Here is a 22067-nt window from a genome sequence, read left to right on the forward strand (position 1 = left end):
CATGCATTGATAGAACCCATGGGACGCTGGAGACATAATTTTTTATTTAAGGAAAAAATCATGGGGCTTTGCTTAATTGAAATGGCTATATCATTATTTTTTAAAATATTGCGATAGTTTGGCCTTTTATGTTGTGGATAAAGGTGGGATAACTTGGACTAAATTATTGGGTAGTCTCTTGCTAAGGTGGTGAAAAATGTTTGAAAACAATGAAAGGCAATTAACACCAACGAGCAATTGGGGATTGTTGATGATGGTTGTCATTGTAAGTCGATGACGGATGGGCAATGGTGGATGTTGGCATTGGTCGACTACGAACAAGTGTGGTGGATGTCGGTGTTAGTTGATGTTGGGCATAGTGATGGTGAAATAGATGGGGATATTATTAGTTGAATTTAAGTTGAATGGATGAAGTGGAAGAATGCATCAGGCTTGTTGTGTGATAGAAAAGTACTACTCAAACTTAAGGGAAAATTCTATAAGATGGTGGTTAGATCTGCAATGCTTTATGACGTAGAATGTTGGCCATTAAAATAGAAGCATAATATTAAGTTAAGTGTTGCAGAGATGAGGATGCTTAGGTGGATGAGTGGCTTTGCTCTTAGAGATAGCATACGAAACGAGCATATACATGAAAAGGTTGTAGTAGCTCCAGTGGAAGATAAGATTAGAGAGAGTCGCCTTAGATGATTTTTTCACATAAAACGACGGCCTTCCGATGACCCGATTAGGAGAGTAGATGTATTAGATTTAACCGATGTTAAGAAAGATAAAGGTAGAGATAAAAAGACTTGGTTAGAAAATATTAGAAATGACATTTCTTTATTAGATCTAAATGAGAATTTGACTCTTAATATGACACAATGGAGAAAAAGGATTCATGTTGTTGCATTTTTTTTTTTAATTTTTTTTTTTAATTTTTCATGTCTTTGATATTATTGTTCAATTTTGGTTGGCTTGATGAGGACATCAGAGCATGAATCGTATGTCAGTGGCGTAGCCGTCGATCTACGGCCACGATCGAGTTGTTGTAGTTTTGAGTCATTTTCATGTATTTGTCGTTTGTTATGTTATTTGTCTTTTATTATTTATGTCTTAATTGTTTTCCTGTTTTACCCCTTTTTTAAGGGAGGTCGTATGTAAGCTCTAAGGGCATTGTCGTATTCTTATTTTGAGTCCTTTTGCAAGAGGCTATTTATAGCCCTCATGTTGCTCTTCAAAGTTAAGGAATGATGATGAAAATTTTCTACGCTTGTGTTTGAGAGTACTTGAGAGTTCTTGAGGGGAACTTGGAGAGATCCCTAGGAGAGGGAATTCGTATCACCTACCAACCTTGGAGATGGATGGGTTCGTGGTTTTCTATTTGTATTTTCGTCTTCCCTCACCACCCTCCTTTATTCGTCTTCGTCACATCCAACTCCTCCAAATTTTTCAACTTCCTCCCCACATCAAACTCCACAAAATTTCCCCATAGCCGCCGGCCACCTTCCCCCTTTTCCCCCTTTTTGATTACCCCCTCTTTTATTTATTTCCTAATATGGGTTAAATATATTTAGGATTATATTTGAATTCAAATCCAAGTGATTTGAAATTCAAAATATTTCCTAATATACAATATCTATTTTAGGAAAGTCTTTAAAATTCAATCAAATCAATTTATGATTGATTGGGATTTAAAATTGCCTTTCCCAATTTATGTATCCCAAAATAGCAAGCAATAAATAACTACTCAAAGCCCTCTCTCTTTATTCAGCCGCTGGCCTCCCCTCTACATTAAATGCAAAGATTTATTTTCTAAAACCCATATGTGCATTTGGAAAGATTACAAATTCCAGCCCTTAGCCTGGCCGAAATTCTCCCCTATGCATGTACCGCCTAAATATTAATAAAATCAGCCTTTTTATCTTTGGAATTAAATCTTTGCCTTACATCCCTGCTGGCTGAATTTTCCCCAAGGTTTTTCCCGTGGGATCTCTTCCATTAAACTCCCCAAACTCCACGTGACAGTGATTCTACTCCTTCCTCCAACTGCAGCCTGAAATCTCCTGCATTGTCTTGCAACCACACATCTTGGAAGACCTTTAACTGCTGTTTGGAAAATCCAATTGGCCGTCCACATCTTCCAACATTATTGACTTGCCGTCCAGCATCCTTGAAGACCCAATATTGCTGTCCAGAAATTCTGGACTGTTTTGGTGGCTGCCTTGCCACCCAAAGGTCATAGTGTGCTGTCCAAGAGCTTCATTTTGCTGTTTAGAGAAACCAGTCCAAAGACACTTTGCTGCCCACCCGCCAAAGATCATCAAACTGCTGTCCCAAGGCAGCTATAGGTGATGGAGATTCATAAGGAGCCGAGCTTCACCTTTGCCTAAGCTTAGTAAACGTAGGACTTTTGTTTTGCCGTTGCCAAAGCTTAGTAAACGTAGGATTGAGTGCACTTTATTTGCTCCTAATCTTATTGTTAGATTAGGGATTTTTGTTGTAAGCTACTTACTTTGCATGTGATTAAATTTCTACTTGTTTTGAATCTCCAAGTGTTTGGCATGTGGCTTAGCCTAAATGTAGGCACCCCTCTTTTGTTTTCTATCATCGTTTTGATTGCTAATAGTGGTAATCGTACGTGCTTAATTCAAGAAATCGTGCAAATTCTTATTTCATCATTTTAAAGCATATAGTTCTACATCATGGCTCCTCTGATTGAATTGTTGAAAGTGAGATGTACTGCTTTGAAGCTGATAAAGTGTTGCCAATCTTTTTCAGAACAACGATATTGGATGCCACTTAATTATTCCCCGGACATTCTAGTGGCTAAGAGCCATAGCTCGATATTTCGCTCAAGGTCTAGAGTTTTTAGTTGTTATTTAATCATGTTCCCTGAATTTCTAGCCTCAATCTTTGAAGTGTTTAGTTCATGATAAAGAGGTTTGTGAGAAATTCCCAAGGAATTCGGCCTACCCTATGTTTTCGGTCTATTGTGTCATTCAATGAACTTAACCTGTTGCAACAAAAGCCGAGAGAAATCCTCCAATGATTTTTTACTTATCTTAGGTTATTTGTTAGAGCTATACTTGAGAACTTTTACTAGTGGTGGATGAGGTTAAATTTGAATCCCCCTTGGATTGATTGTTACTTGATTAGAATGCCGCAATTGTCATGTCATTTCATATCTAAGGTAAATTATTAGTCTATTTTCTGTTGTTGCTCTTTCTAGGTCATTTGATTTGACATTTCTCAAGGGAGAAAAAGCTAAAGAACATCTTAACTCAGATGAAAATGTAGGAAAGTAGATTGAAGTTTTATTATTAAAATAGAAACTAGGTTATAATATTGAATTGAAGCAATTAAAAGGAAAATTAAAGAGTGTGTGAATTAATGCCTTGGGTAACTTGTAGAATTTAGGGAGGTTTTTTACATTTCAAGTTCGGGAATGTGTTTGTTCTTCAAAGTCTTTGAGCTTGAATGTTCCAAGTTTGACTATGTCATGCCACATGGGTGAGATTTTGTCCTGATTGGGCCCCTCCATGGTGGCTTCTAAGCTTCTCATGTCCAAGTCTCTATCAGGAATAGGTCGCTGCTTCATCATTCCATTGAAGTGATGAGGAACCCTCTGGTGATAGGAGGCTGTTCTTAGTAAGACTACGTTGCATTTTTCTAGGCATAAATTCAAGTGTTATTGAAATTTGCCTTCATTATTGCTTAAATTAAAAGATTGGACCCTGGGGCTTGGAATACCAATGATTTTTGATATGACAGCATGCTAAAACACATTAAAGATGTCTCATTGGTAGGGGTCGATGAAGCGCTGTGGTGGGCCTAAAGAACATTGGGTAGCTCCTCAACCTGTTGCCTCCTGCTTTTTGAAAATGCGTCGCGTCCTTTATGAATAGCTCATTAGCTCTGTAGGTAGATTTGACTTGTCGATTTGTTTGAAGATGGGAGGCAGTTATGTGAATTGAATATGAAGGTCTTGATCAAAAGAAGTGAATACTTTCCTAATGAATTGAGTTTCAATACCATTGATGATCTTTGTTAGACGTCCAAAATTATGGATAATATTATTCTAAATGAACTGTTTAGAGTTAGCCTTTGTGATTTTAGGAATATGCTTGGACTCCACCATTGGGTGAAGCACTCCATAGTGAAGTGGTGAATTTTTGTTGTCCGCTGGCCATGAAAAAAAAGCTCCATCACTAAGTAAAAGGCCAGGGCCTGCAGTGTGAAACAATTTCTACTACAGAGACATGACTGATGTTAGATTGTATTTGATGGTTATTATACTTCCGTATAAAGTCCAAGGCAACCAGTTTTTTGTTGTCCAACAGAACCCTTATTTTAAAACGTTAAGAAAGAGGGCTCTACCCCTAGCATTCATTGCTTTATACTGAAAATTTGAAATTCGTCGATCTGGGAGAAATGATTTTATCAATTTGAGATATTACACAAATAGTTGGTTGTGAGTTTGAAATCTCCCTCAGTTGGAGAAACAATGAACTTGAAATTTGTGAATCATCAAGATTGAACTTAACTGTCAATACCGATCTTGAACCCTGTTACAAGTGATTCATATTCTTCCATATTATTGGTTGCAGAAAATTCCTAGTGAAGTCCATATGCTAGGGTGACCAGCTAGAGGGGATAAACATGATATGACCTCGACTCTAGATCAACATGTAAAGTCCAATTAGATGGTCTGGGAAAGGGAGCAAGTGACTTGTCTAGATCAGGGATGAGTACATTCAACCACGGAGTCCACAAGCCCCAATGATTATGTCAAGTTTGGGCACGAAGCAAATGTCAAACTCCTTTAATTCTGCCAATTATTTAATTAGTTATCTGGATGCTTTTGATTTCCATAAGATGACCTTTAGCAGAAGTTGGGTGTAGAATCCAATGATGTGGGATTGAAAGTATGGGTGTAATTTTCTTGCTAAAAAGACCATAGCTAAGACAGTCTTGTTTTCCAGTTGATAACATCATCTGTTAGAGAGAATCTTACAAATGCAGTAGATCAAATGTTGTATGATATTTTTCTCTTATAGCAGAATTGAACTTATTGCATAAGTTTTTAGATGATGAGGTATATATATCATGGACCCACTTTAGGGTGGTAAGGCCATGCAGGCTTTGACCTATTCAAAGGTGACATTCATTCGTCCATTGAAATTTAGTATTGCGGGCGCCTATAGTATCTTAAAGAATTGCAAGAACTTACATCCTGAGTGGGCAGGGAGCGAGTGCTATAAGAATCATCATTTAATTGATGTGAGGTCAACTGCCTATTTTCTTTTTATTTTTATTTTCTTATTGATCATTTTGTTTGTTATTAGGCTTGAGCTCACTGTTTGTGGTCAGCTTTACTAATAATCCTTAGCCGTGCAATCTTGTGGAGTTCTTTCATCTGGCATTAACTATAGTTTTTGTTAGCCCCGTCATACATTTTCACTTAATGTTACCTACGATCCACTCTTTTAATTCACATTCCTTTTCACGTTAAATTCTATCCCCTCGGTGATTGATTTTATTCTCATTATGCTCACAAAGTCATGCTACATTGGAAGGAAATCTTTTTATGTTGATCACACGGACACCTTTTTTGAATTTGCAATCACAATGTTAATTTATATAGAAGACGTAAATTTTGGATCTATCATTTTTAGTCATATTTTGTTAAACTCTTATGATTTCTCTTCATTTTTTTTCGTGTTAGACACATTATACCTGTTTCAGGTTGCATACATGGATACGTGATAATGCTTGAAATTGTTAGAAAGGAGTTGATTAGAAATCCGTTGTAGAGTGGTTTTACTAAAATGTTCATTGTGACTGTTACTATCACCAAATGCATCTTTTCATGTTAATGACTTTGGGTCATAAGCTGATAATTTTTTATTGTTACAAGGCTGACTATATAACTTTGTTTCTTGGTAATCAACTGCTAAATGTGATGAATTAAACTATATTACTTTCTTTCTGAATATGATGGTCTTAAGCGCGCTTGCAATCATTTTCTTTAAGTGTTAGATGGTTTTATTAACTTCGTTAGGTTGCAATGGTGTTCCCTTGGCAATGTACAGTTGCTGTCAAGGCGCCGTTCTTACATACATGTCATTAAATCATTTAAACCTGTTTTGGTATTTTTGATGTTTTTGCAGGTGAACTATATTTTGTCATTTGAAGAAATCAGCCTAAAGTTTATCAACATTTCGGAGCAGGTAATGGAGTAGCTTCGAGTTTCTGGTAAACACTATAATTTGTTATATCTTATCTTGGTCAACTTAAGCTACCTTATAGATCTCTAAAATTACTGGGAATTAATCTTGTAGATTTTTTAATCTTGAAATTTGCTAAATCTTGTGGTTTTGCTCATAATCTTCAACCACACAAGGCTTTGTATAATTGATTCATATTCCTGGTAGTGGGGATGGGCATATTATATTAGTAGCTAAGAGAAAAATGGGAGAGATTTTGAGTGGTTTAGGTATATTGGCCCAAGGTGTTTACCTTTTTTTGGTTTACCTCAATTCAATTTTCTATTCTCGTCAAACAGCTGTTTGGGCCTTGTTAATCCTGACACAAATCACTATAGGCTTAGTGGGTTAATCCAATAACTTAGCTTTACTTGACTCTTCCCTTATGGATAAAATTAATATTGTATCATGATTAGGAACTTGGTGTGCATTCAACTGTGATTAGTACTTAAACTATGGCCAGGGGAGAAATTTAAGTGCTTGCTAGCCAGCCAATAATCCGTTATTAACAATTTGATTTGTTCCTCGGAGTACTTAAGAATTTTTTTAAAAGTGAATTAGCAATAAGCTTTTCTATTAATGGTGGAGGACTTGGTGTCTGAATATTGTGTGATTATTGAGAGATGTGAGGATCTGATAAGCAAATTAATTCATGATTATTGGTGTGCTAGCATTTAAAAAATAATTTGCACACAAGTCATGTAAATGCCTGTTATAGTTTGTGAGAGGATTACTGTCTTTCTAGTTATAAATAGTAGCAATCAATACATGATTGGTGACAATTCATTCCTTCTGAATAAAATGATCAATGGGTGGAAAATTAGTGCCTCCTAACTTGGGTTTCAGTCTCAATTAAACATATACAGGATTAAGCTTCATTTAACTTTTTTCTTGTCCAAACAACAATTAGCATTCCATCCAATTCAGTTTGGGTGAATGGTACCTTTGTCATAATTTAACATGCATACATTTTCATCATTGCCCAAAGAATACATAGTGATGAGGACATCAGAGCATGAATCAAAGGCGTGGTCATCGATCTATGGCCACGATCGTGTCGATGACTTTTTAGTTATTTCATGTATTTGTTTTTATTTTGTTATTTATCTTTTACTGTTACGTTGTAATTGTTTTTTTGTCTTTACCTCTTACTTGGGAAGTCGTATGTAAGCCCTGAGGGCATTGTTGTCTTTTTATTTTATTGAGTCCTTGTACTTGGCTATTTATAGCCCTATGTTCTCTTTGAAAAGTAATGAATGATTATTATGAAATTTTCCTACACTTGTTTGAGAGCGTTTGCGAGTTCTTGGAGAGAACTTTGGAGAGATCCCTAGGAGAGGGAGATTGGTGCATCACCCACCAACCTTGGAGACGGCCGGGTTCGTGGTTTCTATCTTTAATTTTTTCTAACTCCATTCCCCACTTCCCCTTCAAGATTCTATTTCTTCCTCGTCGTTTTCTTCCACCCACCGAGACACCACCAACACCCATTGACTTGCCGCCGACCTCTCACCCACCCCATTCAACCCGCCGGCCTAATCCTCTCCCATCCTCATTGCCTACTTTGGATACTTCCTAATTTTGGATTGCCATAATTTAGTTCGTCTTTGAATTCAAATTCCCCCAAATTTGAAATTCAAATTCTTTCCTAAATTATAAAATCTATTTTAGGAAAGTTTTCAAGTTTTTCCTCCCTTTTGGGTTTTTCCCTCCATCACCAACTCGCCATTAAACCTTTCCTAAAATAGTCTTTTATATTTTAGGTAACTCTATTCATGAGTAAATTCAAATCTATTTGAATTTAAAATAGTTACCTAAATTATAATCCTATTTTTGGTAACTTCCTAATTCATAGCCTATTTAAATTATAAATTAAATTGGATGAAATATTTCCTTCCAAATTTAATTTCTTAATTTAAGTAAGCATTGAATGTCTCCCCAATCTCCTCTCTCATCTTTAAACCGCCGGCTCCTCCCCTTTAATAAATCATCATGATTTATTTCCTAATCCTCTACTCTCACTTGGAAAGAATTTAAAAAAACCTTAACCTGACCGAAATTCCTACTTATGCAATCACCTCTTAATTCTTGCCAAAATTCAGCCTTTAATTTTGAAAACCAAAATTCTTTCCCGTATTCCCCTGCTGGCCGAATTTTCCCAACACCTTTACATTGGTTTTCCTACACTAAACCCTTCCCAAACTCCTCCCACAAACTCCTCCCACATGGAATCTGCTATTTTCTAAGATTGCTGTCAAGGAATTCCAACCCTTGCTCTCACGTCTCTAGTAATCGTAAGCCTAATAACTGCTGTTTGGAAAGATCAAACTGCTGTCCAGCAGTTTCCGCTGGACTATTTCCACTACAGCACCATTGGAGAAGTCTCTCCTTGTCATACAACCCTTCCCAAAGTCAAAATAGCGACTTTTCACATGGATGGCCGACCCGGACACAGAATACGACCTCTCCTATGACAAACTTCTTCAACATATCGACTACTTGTTTCCGGACTTTGACTAAGGTGAAGTTCTCCCCCTCTTCAATTACCTTTCTAATCCCCTAATCTTGTAGGTGATGACGAATTCCAAGGAGTCGAGTTTCGCCATTGCCAAAGACTAGTAAATGTAGGATTTTATTTCGCCGTTGCCAAAGCTTAGTAAACGTAGGATTGAGTGTACTTTCTATGTTTCTAATCTAATTGTTAGATTAGGGATTTTGTTGAACGCTATCTACTTTGCATGTTCTTGAATTTCTAAATTGTTTTGATTCTCCAAGTGCTTGGCATGTAACTTAGCCTAAACGTAAGTGACCGCTCTTATGTTTTATTTGATCGTTTTAATTTGCTAATAGTTATAATCTTAGTTGCTCTTATCAAGGAATCATGCAAACTCTTTTACATTCATTTTAAGCATTTAGTCCTACATCACATAGCCTTTGTATAATTGAGGCTATTATTTTGTTGGATTGACTTATACTTGGAATTATTTTAATTAGCACAATAGCAATCTTTCTTATTTAAATTGAGCTTAGTGAATCTTTTGATGTTATTCATTCTATTATGTGTGCTATCTGATCACCACTTGCCTTTTTTTAATTTTTTGTTGGCTTTATGAAATTTGACTACTTTGTTATTCACTCCCAAGTTGCTCAGAGAAATTGATGCCTCTTTTTACACAACTTTTGGCATGGACCTTTCATTTACCCAATATTCTTCCCATTTCTTTCACATTACTTCTATTAACCTACCTTTGGTTCATCTTTTATGGCTGTTGTAAATGTTAAATCAGCCAAATTTTTTTCGACTAGCAATTACTTTTGTGTTGCTACTTGTGTCATCATTCTGGTAGTCGTTACTCACTCCATCAGTCTCGATATTATCGCATGTTTATGTTGACGTTGTCATTCTGGCCTTATTGCCTTATCTAAGTTGGTTGTTTGGGACTTTTTGCTTAAGTTTGTGTGGTATTTTTCTATCACACAACAAGCCCGATGCATTCCTCTACATCAACCATCCAACTTGAATTCTACTATTAATATTCTCATCTATTCATCATCACTTTGAACAATAGACCCTAGATATTTAAAATGCGTACTCTTATTAATAATTTGATCTCTCAAAGTCACAAACCCCCACTAGATCTATTACTAAAATTACACTCTATGTATTCGGTTTTAGATTTACTCAAACAAAAACCTTCAAACTCTAAGGTTGACCTCCATAATTCGAGTTTATCTTCAACTCCATCTCTAGTCTTATCAACAAGAAGAATATCATCAGAAAAAAACATTCACCAGGATACAACCTCCTGCAAATGTCTAGTGAGAACATCCATGACTAAAGCAAAAATATATGGGCTTAAGGCTAATCCGTGATGTAATCAAACTAAAATAGGAAAATACTTGGTCAAACCATCTTGTGTTTGAACACAAGTAGCATCTCTTGCATACAGATCCTTAATGACTTAAATATAAGAATTATTAACCCTTTTATTTTCTAGAACTCTCTATTGCACTTTTCTTGGAATTTTTTCATATGCTTTCTAAATCAATAAATATTATATGTAGACCCTCCATATTCTCTCTATACTTCTCAATAAATGTATATGTTCCGTAGTAGATCTACCCGTCATGAATCCAAATTGATTTTGAGAAACATTAGCATCATGTCACAACCTATGCTCCATAACTCTCTTCTATAGTTTTAAAGTATGACACATTAACTTAATTCCTCTATAATTTTTACAATCTTTTGCATCACCTTTATTCTTAAAATAAGAATCAACACACTCATTGTCCACTCTTTTTAATATTCAAAATAATATTAAAAAGTTTAGTAAGCCAAAAATTCCTTCATCTCCTAATCATTTCCACACCTCTATTGGAATATAATCAGATTCAACAACTTTTCCACACTTCATTTTCTTTAAAATCCCTCTAACTTCGATTTTACTAATATGCCGATAAAAGCAAAAATCTTTCTTTTTATTTAGGGTGCAAAGGTCACTAAATTCAATCGTATCACAATCTTCATAAAAAAAATAGTAAAATATCTCATCCACCTTTGTTGATTTTTATCACATAATAAAAGCACTTTTTTATTTTTAATTAAATGCACTTCATTTGAACTAAATCCTTACTACTATCTCTTTGTTCGGCTAGCTTATACATATATCTTTCGCTCTCTTTAGTATCTAATATATTATATAAATCATTAAAAGCTAAAGTCTTTGCATCGCAAACTGTTTTTTAAGACTCCTTATGGGAAACTTTATATTTTTTCCAATTTTCAGAGTTTTTACATCTAAATTAATTTTTATAACAAAACATCTTATTTTTATTCTTTTCTTGTAGATTTTCATTATACTGCAAACTATTTTTACTATTAGAAGTTTTTTTTTATACTTCATGCACAACCTTTGCAACATTCTTAATATTACAAGCTACTATTTCCCATTAACATTATCTTCTGCTTGCACCGACAAAATCTTAAGATTGTGAATTATACTCACAAATTTATTTTTGTTAGAGTTCTTTAAATGCCACCATTTAATCCTAGAGCAACGATATACTAAAATTTTCATATTTTATTCCTTCATCTTAAAGTCCAAAACTAATAAGCATTATTGGGTACATAGACTTTCACTCGGAATAATTTTATAATCTTTGCAATCTAAACGATCCATTTTTCTTACCTAAAAATTATCAATATGAGTTTTGTTATATCCATTCTTATAAGTGATGAGATGCTCATTTCTTTTCTTAAATAAGGTATTAGCAATTAGAAAATCATAAGCTAGAGCAAAATCTAATATAGTTTTAATAAGAGTACGCATTTTAGACATTCTATCAATTTTTACAACATTATCTTTCAAACTCTTATTTATAATCACACCCACACTATTTATAAACTCTTACTTATAACCACACCCACACTATTTATAGTACTACTCTACCAGAATATTAAAGTTTAAACCCTAAACTATCAACCTACACCATTTAGTTTCCTGAATGCATATAATATTTATCATCCAATGAATCATAATATTAATTAATTCAATTAATTTACCTGTAAGGAAATCTACATTCCAAGATTCTAACCTAATTTTATTTTCATGAACTAGCTTCTTTGCCCACAACCGTCCTTGATGTAGGAACCTTTACCTATTTGACACTGCATCTGGGCATCGATGCAGCTGCCATTGCACATTTCTCACTGTATTCAGACCATACAGTGCGTCGCTTCCAAGGAACACTCTAGCATTAACACATTGTATTAAAGGATTCATGTCATTAGAATTATTATTTCTAGGGAGGGGTTGAGAAGAGGGTATGGGGAGAGGCGGGAGGAGGTAGGGCAAGAACGAAGGGGTTCTGAATTGGAGAGGAGAGGGTCATGGTTTGAAAGGGAAATAGGTAATTATAACCAAAGAGGGGCTGAATTTGAAAGTGGGGTCTGTTATGATCCATGGGGTGCTGAATTGAATGGAGAAGGTGGAAATTTGATGAAAGGTTTGGGTATGAATGTAGAAGGGATGATTGTGATACTTGGGGGGAACCACCCCCTTGGGGAATGAGAAGTTATGAAGGGAATAGTGGGAACAAATGCGATCTGAGGGTGAGGAAGCTGAAGATGCTTATTTTTTAGAGCGATGATGCCCATGTGTGAATTTACAAGGTGGAAATGTACTTTACCGTCAGCAGGTTAACGGAGGGTGAGAGACTAACGGCAACCGAGATGTGCTTGGAAGGGAAAGCTTTAGCATGGTGCCAATGGAGGGATACGAGACAACCGATACAGAGCTGGAGGGAGTTTAAGAATTGCTTGTTGGAACGTTTTCAAACTAGCAGGGGAGCGGACTATTATGAGAAGTTCTTCACTCTGATGCAGGAGGGAAAAATGGAGTATCATGACTAGTCAGTCGACTGGATCGGCTTCCAGAGACTATACTGGAAGGTAGCTTTATGAAGTGAGTAAGGGACTAAAACTAGAGATCCGCAGCAGTTAGAGTCTTAAGGTCTCGTGATTTGAGAGAGGCTATGCGGCTAGCTCAGTTGGTGGAGGATCAGAGGCACCTTGAGAGAGGAACGGGAGGCAACAACTCAGGATGCTCATACAGGATGATAACCACCTTTTTTGCATCCAAGGAGTCAAGATCGGACACTCTTCGGGAGACTTCGAAGCAGAAGACCGTAGGAGGAAGACATGTGTACAACTCAAGAAGCTCACATAAAAGGAATTAGTAGAGAAGAGGGCGAATGAGCTTTATTTCAGATGTGACGAGATGTATACACTAGGGCATAAGTGTAAGGATCAAACTCTTCAGATTCTCACCGTTTGTGATGACATGGTAATTGAGGAGAGTGTCGTCTTTCCACCTTGGGGACAAAGTGGGTCTTTGGGAAGGGGTATTGTTAGATCGGTCTAGTGGATCAGTTCAGCCGGACATGCAGCACCGGCTCGCAAAGACAGAGGCGGAACTCGTCTGCCTCCCCTGCATGCTGCTCAAACTGCTGGCTCAAGTAGTCGGAATAGGAAGGTTTTTGGAGGGATGTAAGAGGGAAATTTGAATGTAGGGATTGTTTAGAGATTTCCTTTTGGATAGTATTTATTAAATAGTTTGTTTTCCTAGGGTTTGGGCATCTTGAATTTGGCTGAAATTTGATATCTCACATAGGTTTTGTTTGGGCTCTAGTAGCGTCTAGTCCTCTCAAATAGAAGATCAATTGTATATTTGTATTTTCCGTTTCTCTTTCATCAAATAATACAAATTATCTACTGTTTTCCTGGTTATGTGTGGATTTTTATATTGGTTTTAATAGTTATATTATATGTTTTCTCTGATTTTGGCCTAAATGCAACAACAGGGAAAACCAGCAGTCAACAAGGTTGACGCAATAAGCCTATAATCAGTAAACTCAGTTGCGAACAAGTAGTCAGTTGCTAGCAAACAACAGATTAGTAGCGACACAGTGGCACAATGAACAAGACCACAGCGCCTGGGAAGCACAACAACGAACAACAGCTATAGGCCTGTAGAGGGGTCTTGCCTTGTCAGAAGGAATTGGCGGCTTCTGTGCCAGTGAAGGGATTTGACAATTAGCTACAGCAAACGAGGGAATAAAGTAGAGAGTAATATAATGAAAATAAAAGAATATTTTAGAAAGATTTTCATTGTGTTTATAGCATAAATCTAGCCTTTAAATTTACAAATTACAATAAAGATAAATCTAAACCATTCCTAAATTAACTCAAATTAAAAAAAGAGAAGAAAAGAAAACTCCATCTACAATAACAACCTAGATAAGTCTAAAAAAATGAGAATATCTGCATGAATTATGATAATTTGAATTTAAATTCAATTACAAACTTATCTAAATGGTTTTAAAATATTCAAAATCATTTGAATTAACGAACTAATTTCCTAAGCTTTGAGCTCCCACTAATATTCAATTGATGATCTGTCCATATGTGCAGATTCCCCACATGTTGATTACTTACAACATCCTCTTTAATATCAATGATGCGACATTAGAATCACCATCGTCCTCTATTTTTGTGAAGAAATCTAGTGGTCCCGAGTCAACTTATCTAATCTCCTCATCTTTTCTTCTTGTAGTCTTTTTTGAAATAGATGATATAATTGATTATCCACTTCATGATATGATTCCCAGATCAAATGTTATATCACTAGCCTCATTTTATATCAAAGATCTGTACCAGAATCCCCTCCGGGTATTAAATAAGTTCTGATAATTATGTCGAGAAAAGCTTTTGTTCTTAAAGCTTCAACTAAAATGCCATTGCTCTTGCTTTCTGAACTTTGCTTAGTTTCTAATACATAAATATGGCGAGGCATTATAGATATGCAACTTATTATTTTTCTTTTGAGATGCGGCTAAGTATACGGTAATTATTTATATAACCTAATATATATGTAAATTCACAGCTAAACAATTTCCCTCTCTCATCTTTGCTATATAATGTGCTTATAGTTGTATTAGAAGTGTGATGGGGACATCAGTTGGAAATTCTATCGTCGACGTGGCCGTAGATCAACGGTCACGATTTATCCGATGTACTTTTAATTTTATTATTGTTTCCTTAGTGATGTATTTTTATTTCAGCATTTTCCCTTTTTACCCTTGCTTGAGGGATTGAGTCATGTAGCCCCTTGAGGGTATTTGAGTCCTTTTGTTTTATGTCATTATAAGAGGCTATTTAAAGCCTTCATCTTGTTCTTTTGAGGTTAATGAATGATAATCAAAGAAATTTCCAGCAATTGTATTCTTGAGGCTTAGGTGAGAGCTTGAGAAGGAATTTGAGAGTTTGGTGGAGCCTAGGAGAGGCCACCCATCGTACCCAACAGTCATCACCGGTGGCTCTTGGTTTTTCCTCCTTTCTTCTTCCCTTCTCCTCCACTTTCACCGCCGGCCACCCCCACCACCAACCACCACCCCATAACCCTTCCTACCAAAGCTCACTTCAACCTAACCACCAACCCAATCACTTTCTCCCTTAGCTTTTCCACCCGCCCCACCCAAGCCATGCCCACCGCCGGCCACCTTGTTTGTCTTCATGGATGAGGAGTCAATGCCACCTTAATGCTTGCCTAAAGAGTTCAAATAATTTGAGAAATTATTTTCATCATTTGAAATTCAAATTTTGAATTTCAAATAGTTTCATAAATTAGAAAGCTATTTTAGGAAATTATTGAATCTCCTTCATGACATAATTCAAATTTAATTTGGGTGGAATTTTTCTTCTCCTAAATTAAAGAGACCAAATAGGAAGGAGATTTGAATTTCTCCACAAAACCCCTCTCCCTCTCTCTCCATGCCGCCGGCCCCTTGCATGGGCCCCACTTCTTGAATGCTCCATTAAGGCTCTTAATTGCATATAATTTGAAACCCAAATTCAAATTATTTTCCCTCCAATTACTTCGCATGCAACGCTTTGATTTTCTTAGATGTTTTGATGTCGCTTAGTCTCTTGCGTAGCTTAGCTTAAACGAAAGTGACCACTTATTAGTTTTATTTTGTTGTTTTAATCGCTAATAACGAAAATCCAAAGTGCTCTTTAATTATTTGTGCAAGTTTCCTGTTTTGCATATAGTCCTGCATCAAAGTGATTTGCCTTCTTTTAGTTGTCAGCAGTCTTAACTCTTAACTGAGGATTATTGAAAAAAAGGGTCTTTCTTTACTAGTAATATTAAAAGTTGGTAGCAGGGAATGACCATAATTTTATCCTTCACTCCATATTTTGCATTCATTTTGTTTATGCTTTATATTTATGCTGGTCTTTTTTAAGTGATTGTGTAGTACATGCGTCTTTCCACCGGAAATGGCATGTTCGTGTATTTCTTAACTGCAAAATGCTATATGCTGAATTGCTGATGATTTTTTTTTCAAGAGTTTTATCTGTGATGCTCTCTTACACGCAGGATGCTCTGAGGACTTATCTTCTAAGAAAGCTTGATAATCTCACTAGAGATGATAAGTGTCAAATCACAATGATTTCAACATGGATTACCGAGCTGTACTTGGACAAGGTAAATGCCTTCGAAAGATCATCAAAATATTCATATTATAACATCATTTTTGAAACGTTTTACTTGCCCAATTGTTCGGCATGCAAATGTTATTTAGTTGATGAAATACTGGAAAAAGTTGTAGGAACAGTTATTTGTGCTGTGATTAATTTTCTGTATTCCATAGCTTTCAATGAATTTGACCTTTTTTTCTGCTTTTGCTTACTGTTTACCTGAATGAATGTGATGGGAAACTAGCAAGTTAAAAGCCCAATGGAGAACACACAAGAAAGTAGAACACGACTCGATTCAAAATCTTTAGTAAGAAAATCACTAAACAACATTAAACAAACTGAAATTGTTTTATAAGAAGAAAGGAAAAAAAAAACTACCCTCAGAACAATCAACTAGTGGTCACCTCACATGTAACGTTAAAATAGGTAAATAGAATACTCAAGGACATGCAAACCAGTGGTTCACTACAGCTACTTTGATCCAATCCAACGTCGGCCACAACTCCTCCGGCAAATCCCAACAAACTTACCAACCACACCACTCTCAATTTTTTAAAAGAAGGATACAATGGGGTGGAAACTTGTGGGGAGAAGAAAGGGGTTAGAAGACTTGGAAGAAGCAACAAGAAGTGAAGAAGTAGCTCTCAAGCTAGAGTGAAACCCTCAGGTTTTACGTGATTTTCACTGTTGCCAAAAACTCCAAACAACCCAAAACTCCCCTATAAATAGGAAAGAAAAGGGAGGCCAAAAACCATGCTCAACCGCCCATCACAGCCACCCAAAAGGGAGAGAAAAAAAAGCAATAAAGGCACATTTGGACCCCCCACCCGAACAACCACAGCAAGGGAACCAGGACAGCCAGGGAGCAGGAACCAAACAACCAAGCAAGGGGAACCGGGAAAGCCAATGCTAAGTAGCAGTCAGTTCCCCCCCCCCCCCCCCCCCCCCCCCAAATACAAAAAGAGGGGGGGGGGGCAACCTCGCTTACATCAATTCTCCCATGGGAGAGAATTCTCATCTCCTGATGAGATGACTTCATAACTTCCATGATACGCCGAGTGAGTCACATCTAATTTTTGAATTAAGGCCGCATACTTTATTTGGATTTTTTCTCTTTCTTGCTTAAATTGGGTTTGTTGATCAACCTGTCTGTTGCAAAATGCCGCTAAATGAAATAAATATGGAAGAAGAGAAGGTAAGCAAACCAAAAGAACTGCAAATGAGAACAACGACCATGAAGGAAGGTATTGATAAAGCCTTTATAGCTCATCAAAATATTGAAGGAAACTTGCAACTTATAGAGGATGAACAACTTGAATTGATGAATCTAGCTGCGTCAAGTAAAGGTTTATCATCCATTATTTTCCTTGACAAGTATACTTTGGTTAGCAGTATTTTATCAAAAGATGTTGAGCTTTTTGAAGGAGTTGCTTCAATCACATATCATGAAAAACCTTATTTTGAGAAAAATTCTTCAATTGTTGAAAAGATATTCATAGGTGTTGCTAAATGCAAACATTTGTGTGAGACTTTTGCCCCTTACTATTCCCAATGATGTTGTGGATATTTAATTAGTATTTAATTTAATTTAATATATTTTTTAGTTTCAAAAGTTTCTTCAACTTGTTAATTTTGAAATTCACCTATGCATTCAACCTAAAAACATAAAAAAAATAGGGTTGCCATTGTACAATAATTTTGCTACAGTAAATTAAATTGAAACTAAAGGAAAATGATTTCCTTGTGAAATTATTTAATAAATACTAATGCGTTCATTTATTTATATATATACTTCTATATATCAAAATGGTCGCCATGAAGTGTGGAATTGAATGGAAAATGATGACTCATAAAGATGGTCCCAAATATCTAAGAAAATGATGATGATTTTTTAGGAATTCTTATTGGATATTCCTCATTAAGAGTTGGTGTTTTCTTTCGACCAATATCAAGAAAACTAACAAATCGTTTATTAGTATTATTTTTGTCACACTGGAAACTCAACACGCCATCCGGCAGACACATAACCTGTCCTTATTGTTTTGTTTAGACGAACATATTCCTCATGGTCCTGCCAAGTATTCTGCTACCAATATCGTATCTACTGATTTAACTATTAAATGCCTCAATACTTGATTGAAGATGCTTAACTTTGTGGGTAAAATATTTTTATTGTGCTTCTTGCAGATTAATCGACTGCTATTAGAAGATGACCCAATTTCACTTGGGAATGCACCATTAGGAAGCAGCAATGCAGAGTATCAGTCAATTATCAAAGAATTTAGGGCCTTCCTTAGTGATTCCAAGGACGTGTTAGATGAGGCAACCACTATGAAGCTTTTGGAGAGGTGAGATAGGGTTCACCTTAGGGTAATGCCAAAACTAAATCCAAGCTTTTATCATCCTTTTGTATGCCAATTTGGCTCATTATTTTCTTTTCCACAACAATATTATGGTAATTTACTTAAAACTACAGACCTATGGAGGTTAACACTTGCACGAACTCATCTGCCTATTGTTGGGTTCTAATTTTTTGTGCTGTTGATGCATTATAATGATAAATTCTTACATATGATACTAGAAGTAAACGGTTCTCTGACAACTTGGTTTCCTTTTTCTAGTAGAAAATGTTATATTCAGAGTAAGTTACAAGTCCGGTGCTGATATTTCAAGAATTCAGCTTTAGTCCATTCTATTATGGACTGCAGTGCTATATTGATCTGTCATCACAGTTTAATAACCATCATATCATTATGACACGTTATCAATGTGAATGCAAAGTAAGAACTACAGATCTTTTTTCAGTACAACTCTATAAGTCCTCAAAGAGAAGCTTTTGTCGGATCACTTAGTTTCATCTTTATTATAAATTTAATTGATGGGTTTTAAGGCTATAAATTTTATTGAGGAAAATGTTTCATGTAGCCGACTCCATGTAGTGGGACAAAAGCTTGATGTTGTTGTTTTAAGGCTATTGGACTTGTTTCCCATGCCCTATGGCCTATAGTAGCAGGACTTTCATGCACTAGATACCTTTTTTTTTTCTTAAATTTGTTTACTCTCTTTTAATTTAACACCACATTATATGAATAGCACTCCATTTTTAGTTTTTGCAAGAAAGGCATTGTTTTATGATTTGTCTATGACAAAGCCTGAGGTTTGAGTTCTTACTTTATGTCCATGTTTCCTTGATGCCAATGGGTATTCTTTAATGGAGTTTGTCCATGGTGAATCGGAAGAACACAATGGTAATGCTAGTTGGTTTTGACCATTCCTTAGGTTGAAGATGGGGGTGTGTATAAATCAGTCATTTCTTAGTTTTAGCAGATTGGTAGACTTTGAAGTGCCTCAAAATGCCATTTTGATTTTTTAAAGATAAATGACTATAGCCAGTTCTACTATGAAAAGCAATTTTTATGGTTTCCGAGAACTTATCTATGGACCTCCTTCAGAAAATTTGATGGGCTTGAAATAATCATGCATTCATTGTTGAACTTTATTATGCTTTTTGTGAGTATATTCTTTATTATGCCTCTGTGCTACAGACACCTCCATTAGTTACAAAGAATTTCGGTAGCTTGCCCGTTATGTTGATCTTTCTATTGTTTTCTCCCTTGCCTTCTTATTATCCATTAAAGATAACCTAGTCCTCGATAATTTTTTGAACGCTTGCAAAGGTCTGCATTTCTTGAGTGGTTTAGTGTCTTCTTGCTTTCTATCAAGCCCGTCACTTCATGTATTCTGATATTGCTAAAATTCTGAATTTCATTCATTAACTTTTTTTTTTCCAAAATGCTTATAGTTAAAAGCTGGTAGATTTGGACAGCTAAACTGAATAACTAAGCAAAAATCTGTTGCAGTTATGGTAGAGTTGAGGAGCTAGTCTTCTTTGCTTCTCTGAAGGAGCAGTATGAAATCGTAATTCATCATTACATTCAGGTAGGGTTTCCTTCTGTTTGTTTCATATAGAGTTTTGATTACATGCAAAAAAGAACAAAAATGAACTTTTTAATAGTCTCCTTCAGATTCATTTCAAAAATTTATCAGTAGTCTTCTTTAGTTTCCTTTCATTTTTGAACGGCAATTTGAAAAGCTTGAAAGCAAAATTCTTTTCAAATTTACTATGTATTATCTACACTGAAAGGTGTATTACCCATTTAGTTGGCTTTCTTGCATCCTATTATGTTGTAGTTTAAATGGTCACACATGTTTATTTGAGTTTATAGGTGTAATAGCATGCAAAATAGTTTGGTAAGAAATACTACGAAGAACGAGGGGCTTATTATTCTGATGTGAAACAACATGCGATGAAGTAAGAATTGCACATGAGAAGTTAATAAAATTATTGATTTCACTTTACTAATTAAAACTTCTTGCTTACTCAAGTTTGGTTTAAGAATAGGACATTGAAGATTAAAATAATGACAATACGTTACAAGTAGAGAATTGAAGAACCTCACAAAATAGCACCAAAATTTTAAATAATGCCAATAGCTAGAAATAAACACAAGCCCCAAATTTAAAATCTAGATCCTTCACCTTAAGATCCGTCACTCAAATTTAAAGTGGAGGCTAGCGGAAGAGAACCGTGAGCAGACTTAGCGACGCCACTAGTAGACAAGTGATCTTGAGAGGACTTGTCGCCGGGAAGGAGACCGGGTTCGGAGGAGCGGGCGGACGGCTTTCAATGATCCATGTGTAAACGGAGAAATGATCGTCGATGGAGTCCACGAGGGTTGGTAAGATCCGGTCCAAGTACTCTTCGGGGGTGTCGTCAAAGTCAAATCCAACGTCGAAGAAGGGTGAATGGAGGATGTCGACTCGTCCGTTATTGTCGTATTCAAATCCGAAATTCCATTCGGGTTCATCCATGCATGGCGGTAGTGAACGACGAAACCCAAAGAGAGGAGACAAGGAGGCAAGCCGTGAGCCAAGGAGGGAGGCCGGTCACGGGTTGGCTAGGGCGGGTGGAGCTTTGGGGGAAAGGGGAAAATAAAAATCTGAGATTTAATTAAGATTTCCGAAATTGGCGGATTCTTAATTTCAATTTCAGAATTTGAATTTGGGAATTAAGATGAGGGGGAAGGTTAATGGTGTATTAAGAAAATTAAAAGAGAAATAAAAAAGGGGTGTATGGCCGGCCATGTATGGAGGAGAGAGATGGCAGATTTTGTTAATGGGAGGGGACCACAATCCTTAATTAAAATCTGAATTTAAGTTTCAGATTTTTAATCAAATCATGTAACTCCCAATTTAGTGCCAATTGAGAGGGAATTTTGAATTTTAGCAATAATAACTCCCTTAATTAGCTCCTAAATTTAAGAGTCTTAATTAGGCAAGTTATTCATGGTTGAATTTCAAAATAACCAGGGAATTCAAAAGGAAGGGCCGGTGGCATGGGGCTCTGGACGCCGGTGGTGGGGAGGCGGCAGGTGGTCGGCGGGAGGTGGTTTGGAGGAGGGGTCGGCAGTAGGCTTCCAGCCGGTCGGCGGGAGGGCAAGGCAAGCCGGCGGTGGGGAGGATTTAGAGGGGTCGGCGGAACAGGGGTCGGCGGAATCAGGGGAAAACAGAAAAAAAATGTAAAAATCTGAGAGCTTTGGTTTAACCTCCCTCACCTCGAGTCTCCTTAAAATGCTCTATCTCCACACTATAATATTGAACGAATCCTAGAACTCACGGAGAGATCTAGTTTTCCCTATGAACTCATGAAGAGATCATGGGGGATGCACTCACAAAGAGAACAAAGGAAGATAACTTTTTATTTCATCAAAAACTAC

At 36.3% G+C, this 22067-nt stretch overlaps 1 protein-coding gene across 4 annotated transcripts in view; it reads left to right on the forward strand.

Annotated features, from left to right (window-relative positions):
* The window catches only part of LOC110111410 (vacuolar sorting protein 18), a 69221-nt gene that overhangs the window by 12855 nt on the left and 34299 nt on the right, over positions 1-22067 (forward strand). For all 4 annotated transcript variants that reach the window (XR_003702978.1, XM_028700595.1, XM_028700603.1 and 1 more), the window contains exons 11-14: positions 6153-6212; positions 16190-16297; positions 18478-18638; positions 20151-20229. Coding sequence is in view for 3 of the 4 variants with exons in the window: in XM_028700595.1 (XP_028556428.1) it covers positions 6153-6212; positions 16190-16297; positions 18478-18638; positions 20151-20229 (408 nt within the window). In the remaining variant the exon portion in view is untranslated. The remainder of the gene's footprint in view (positions 1-6152; positions 6213-16189; positions 16298-18477; positions 18639-20150; positions 20230-22067) is intronic.

This window comes from Dendrobium catenatum, unplaced genomic scaffold (assembly GCF_001605985.2).
Source record: "Dendrobium catenatum unplaced genomic scaffold, ASM160598v2 fragScaff_scaffold_134, whole genome shotgun sequence".
Classification (NCBI taxonomy): domain Eukaryota; kingdom Viridiplantae; phylum Streptophyta; class Magnoliopsida; order Asparagales; family Orchidaceae; genus Dendrobium; species Dendrobium catenatum.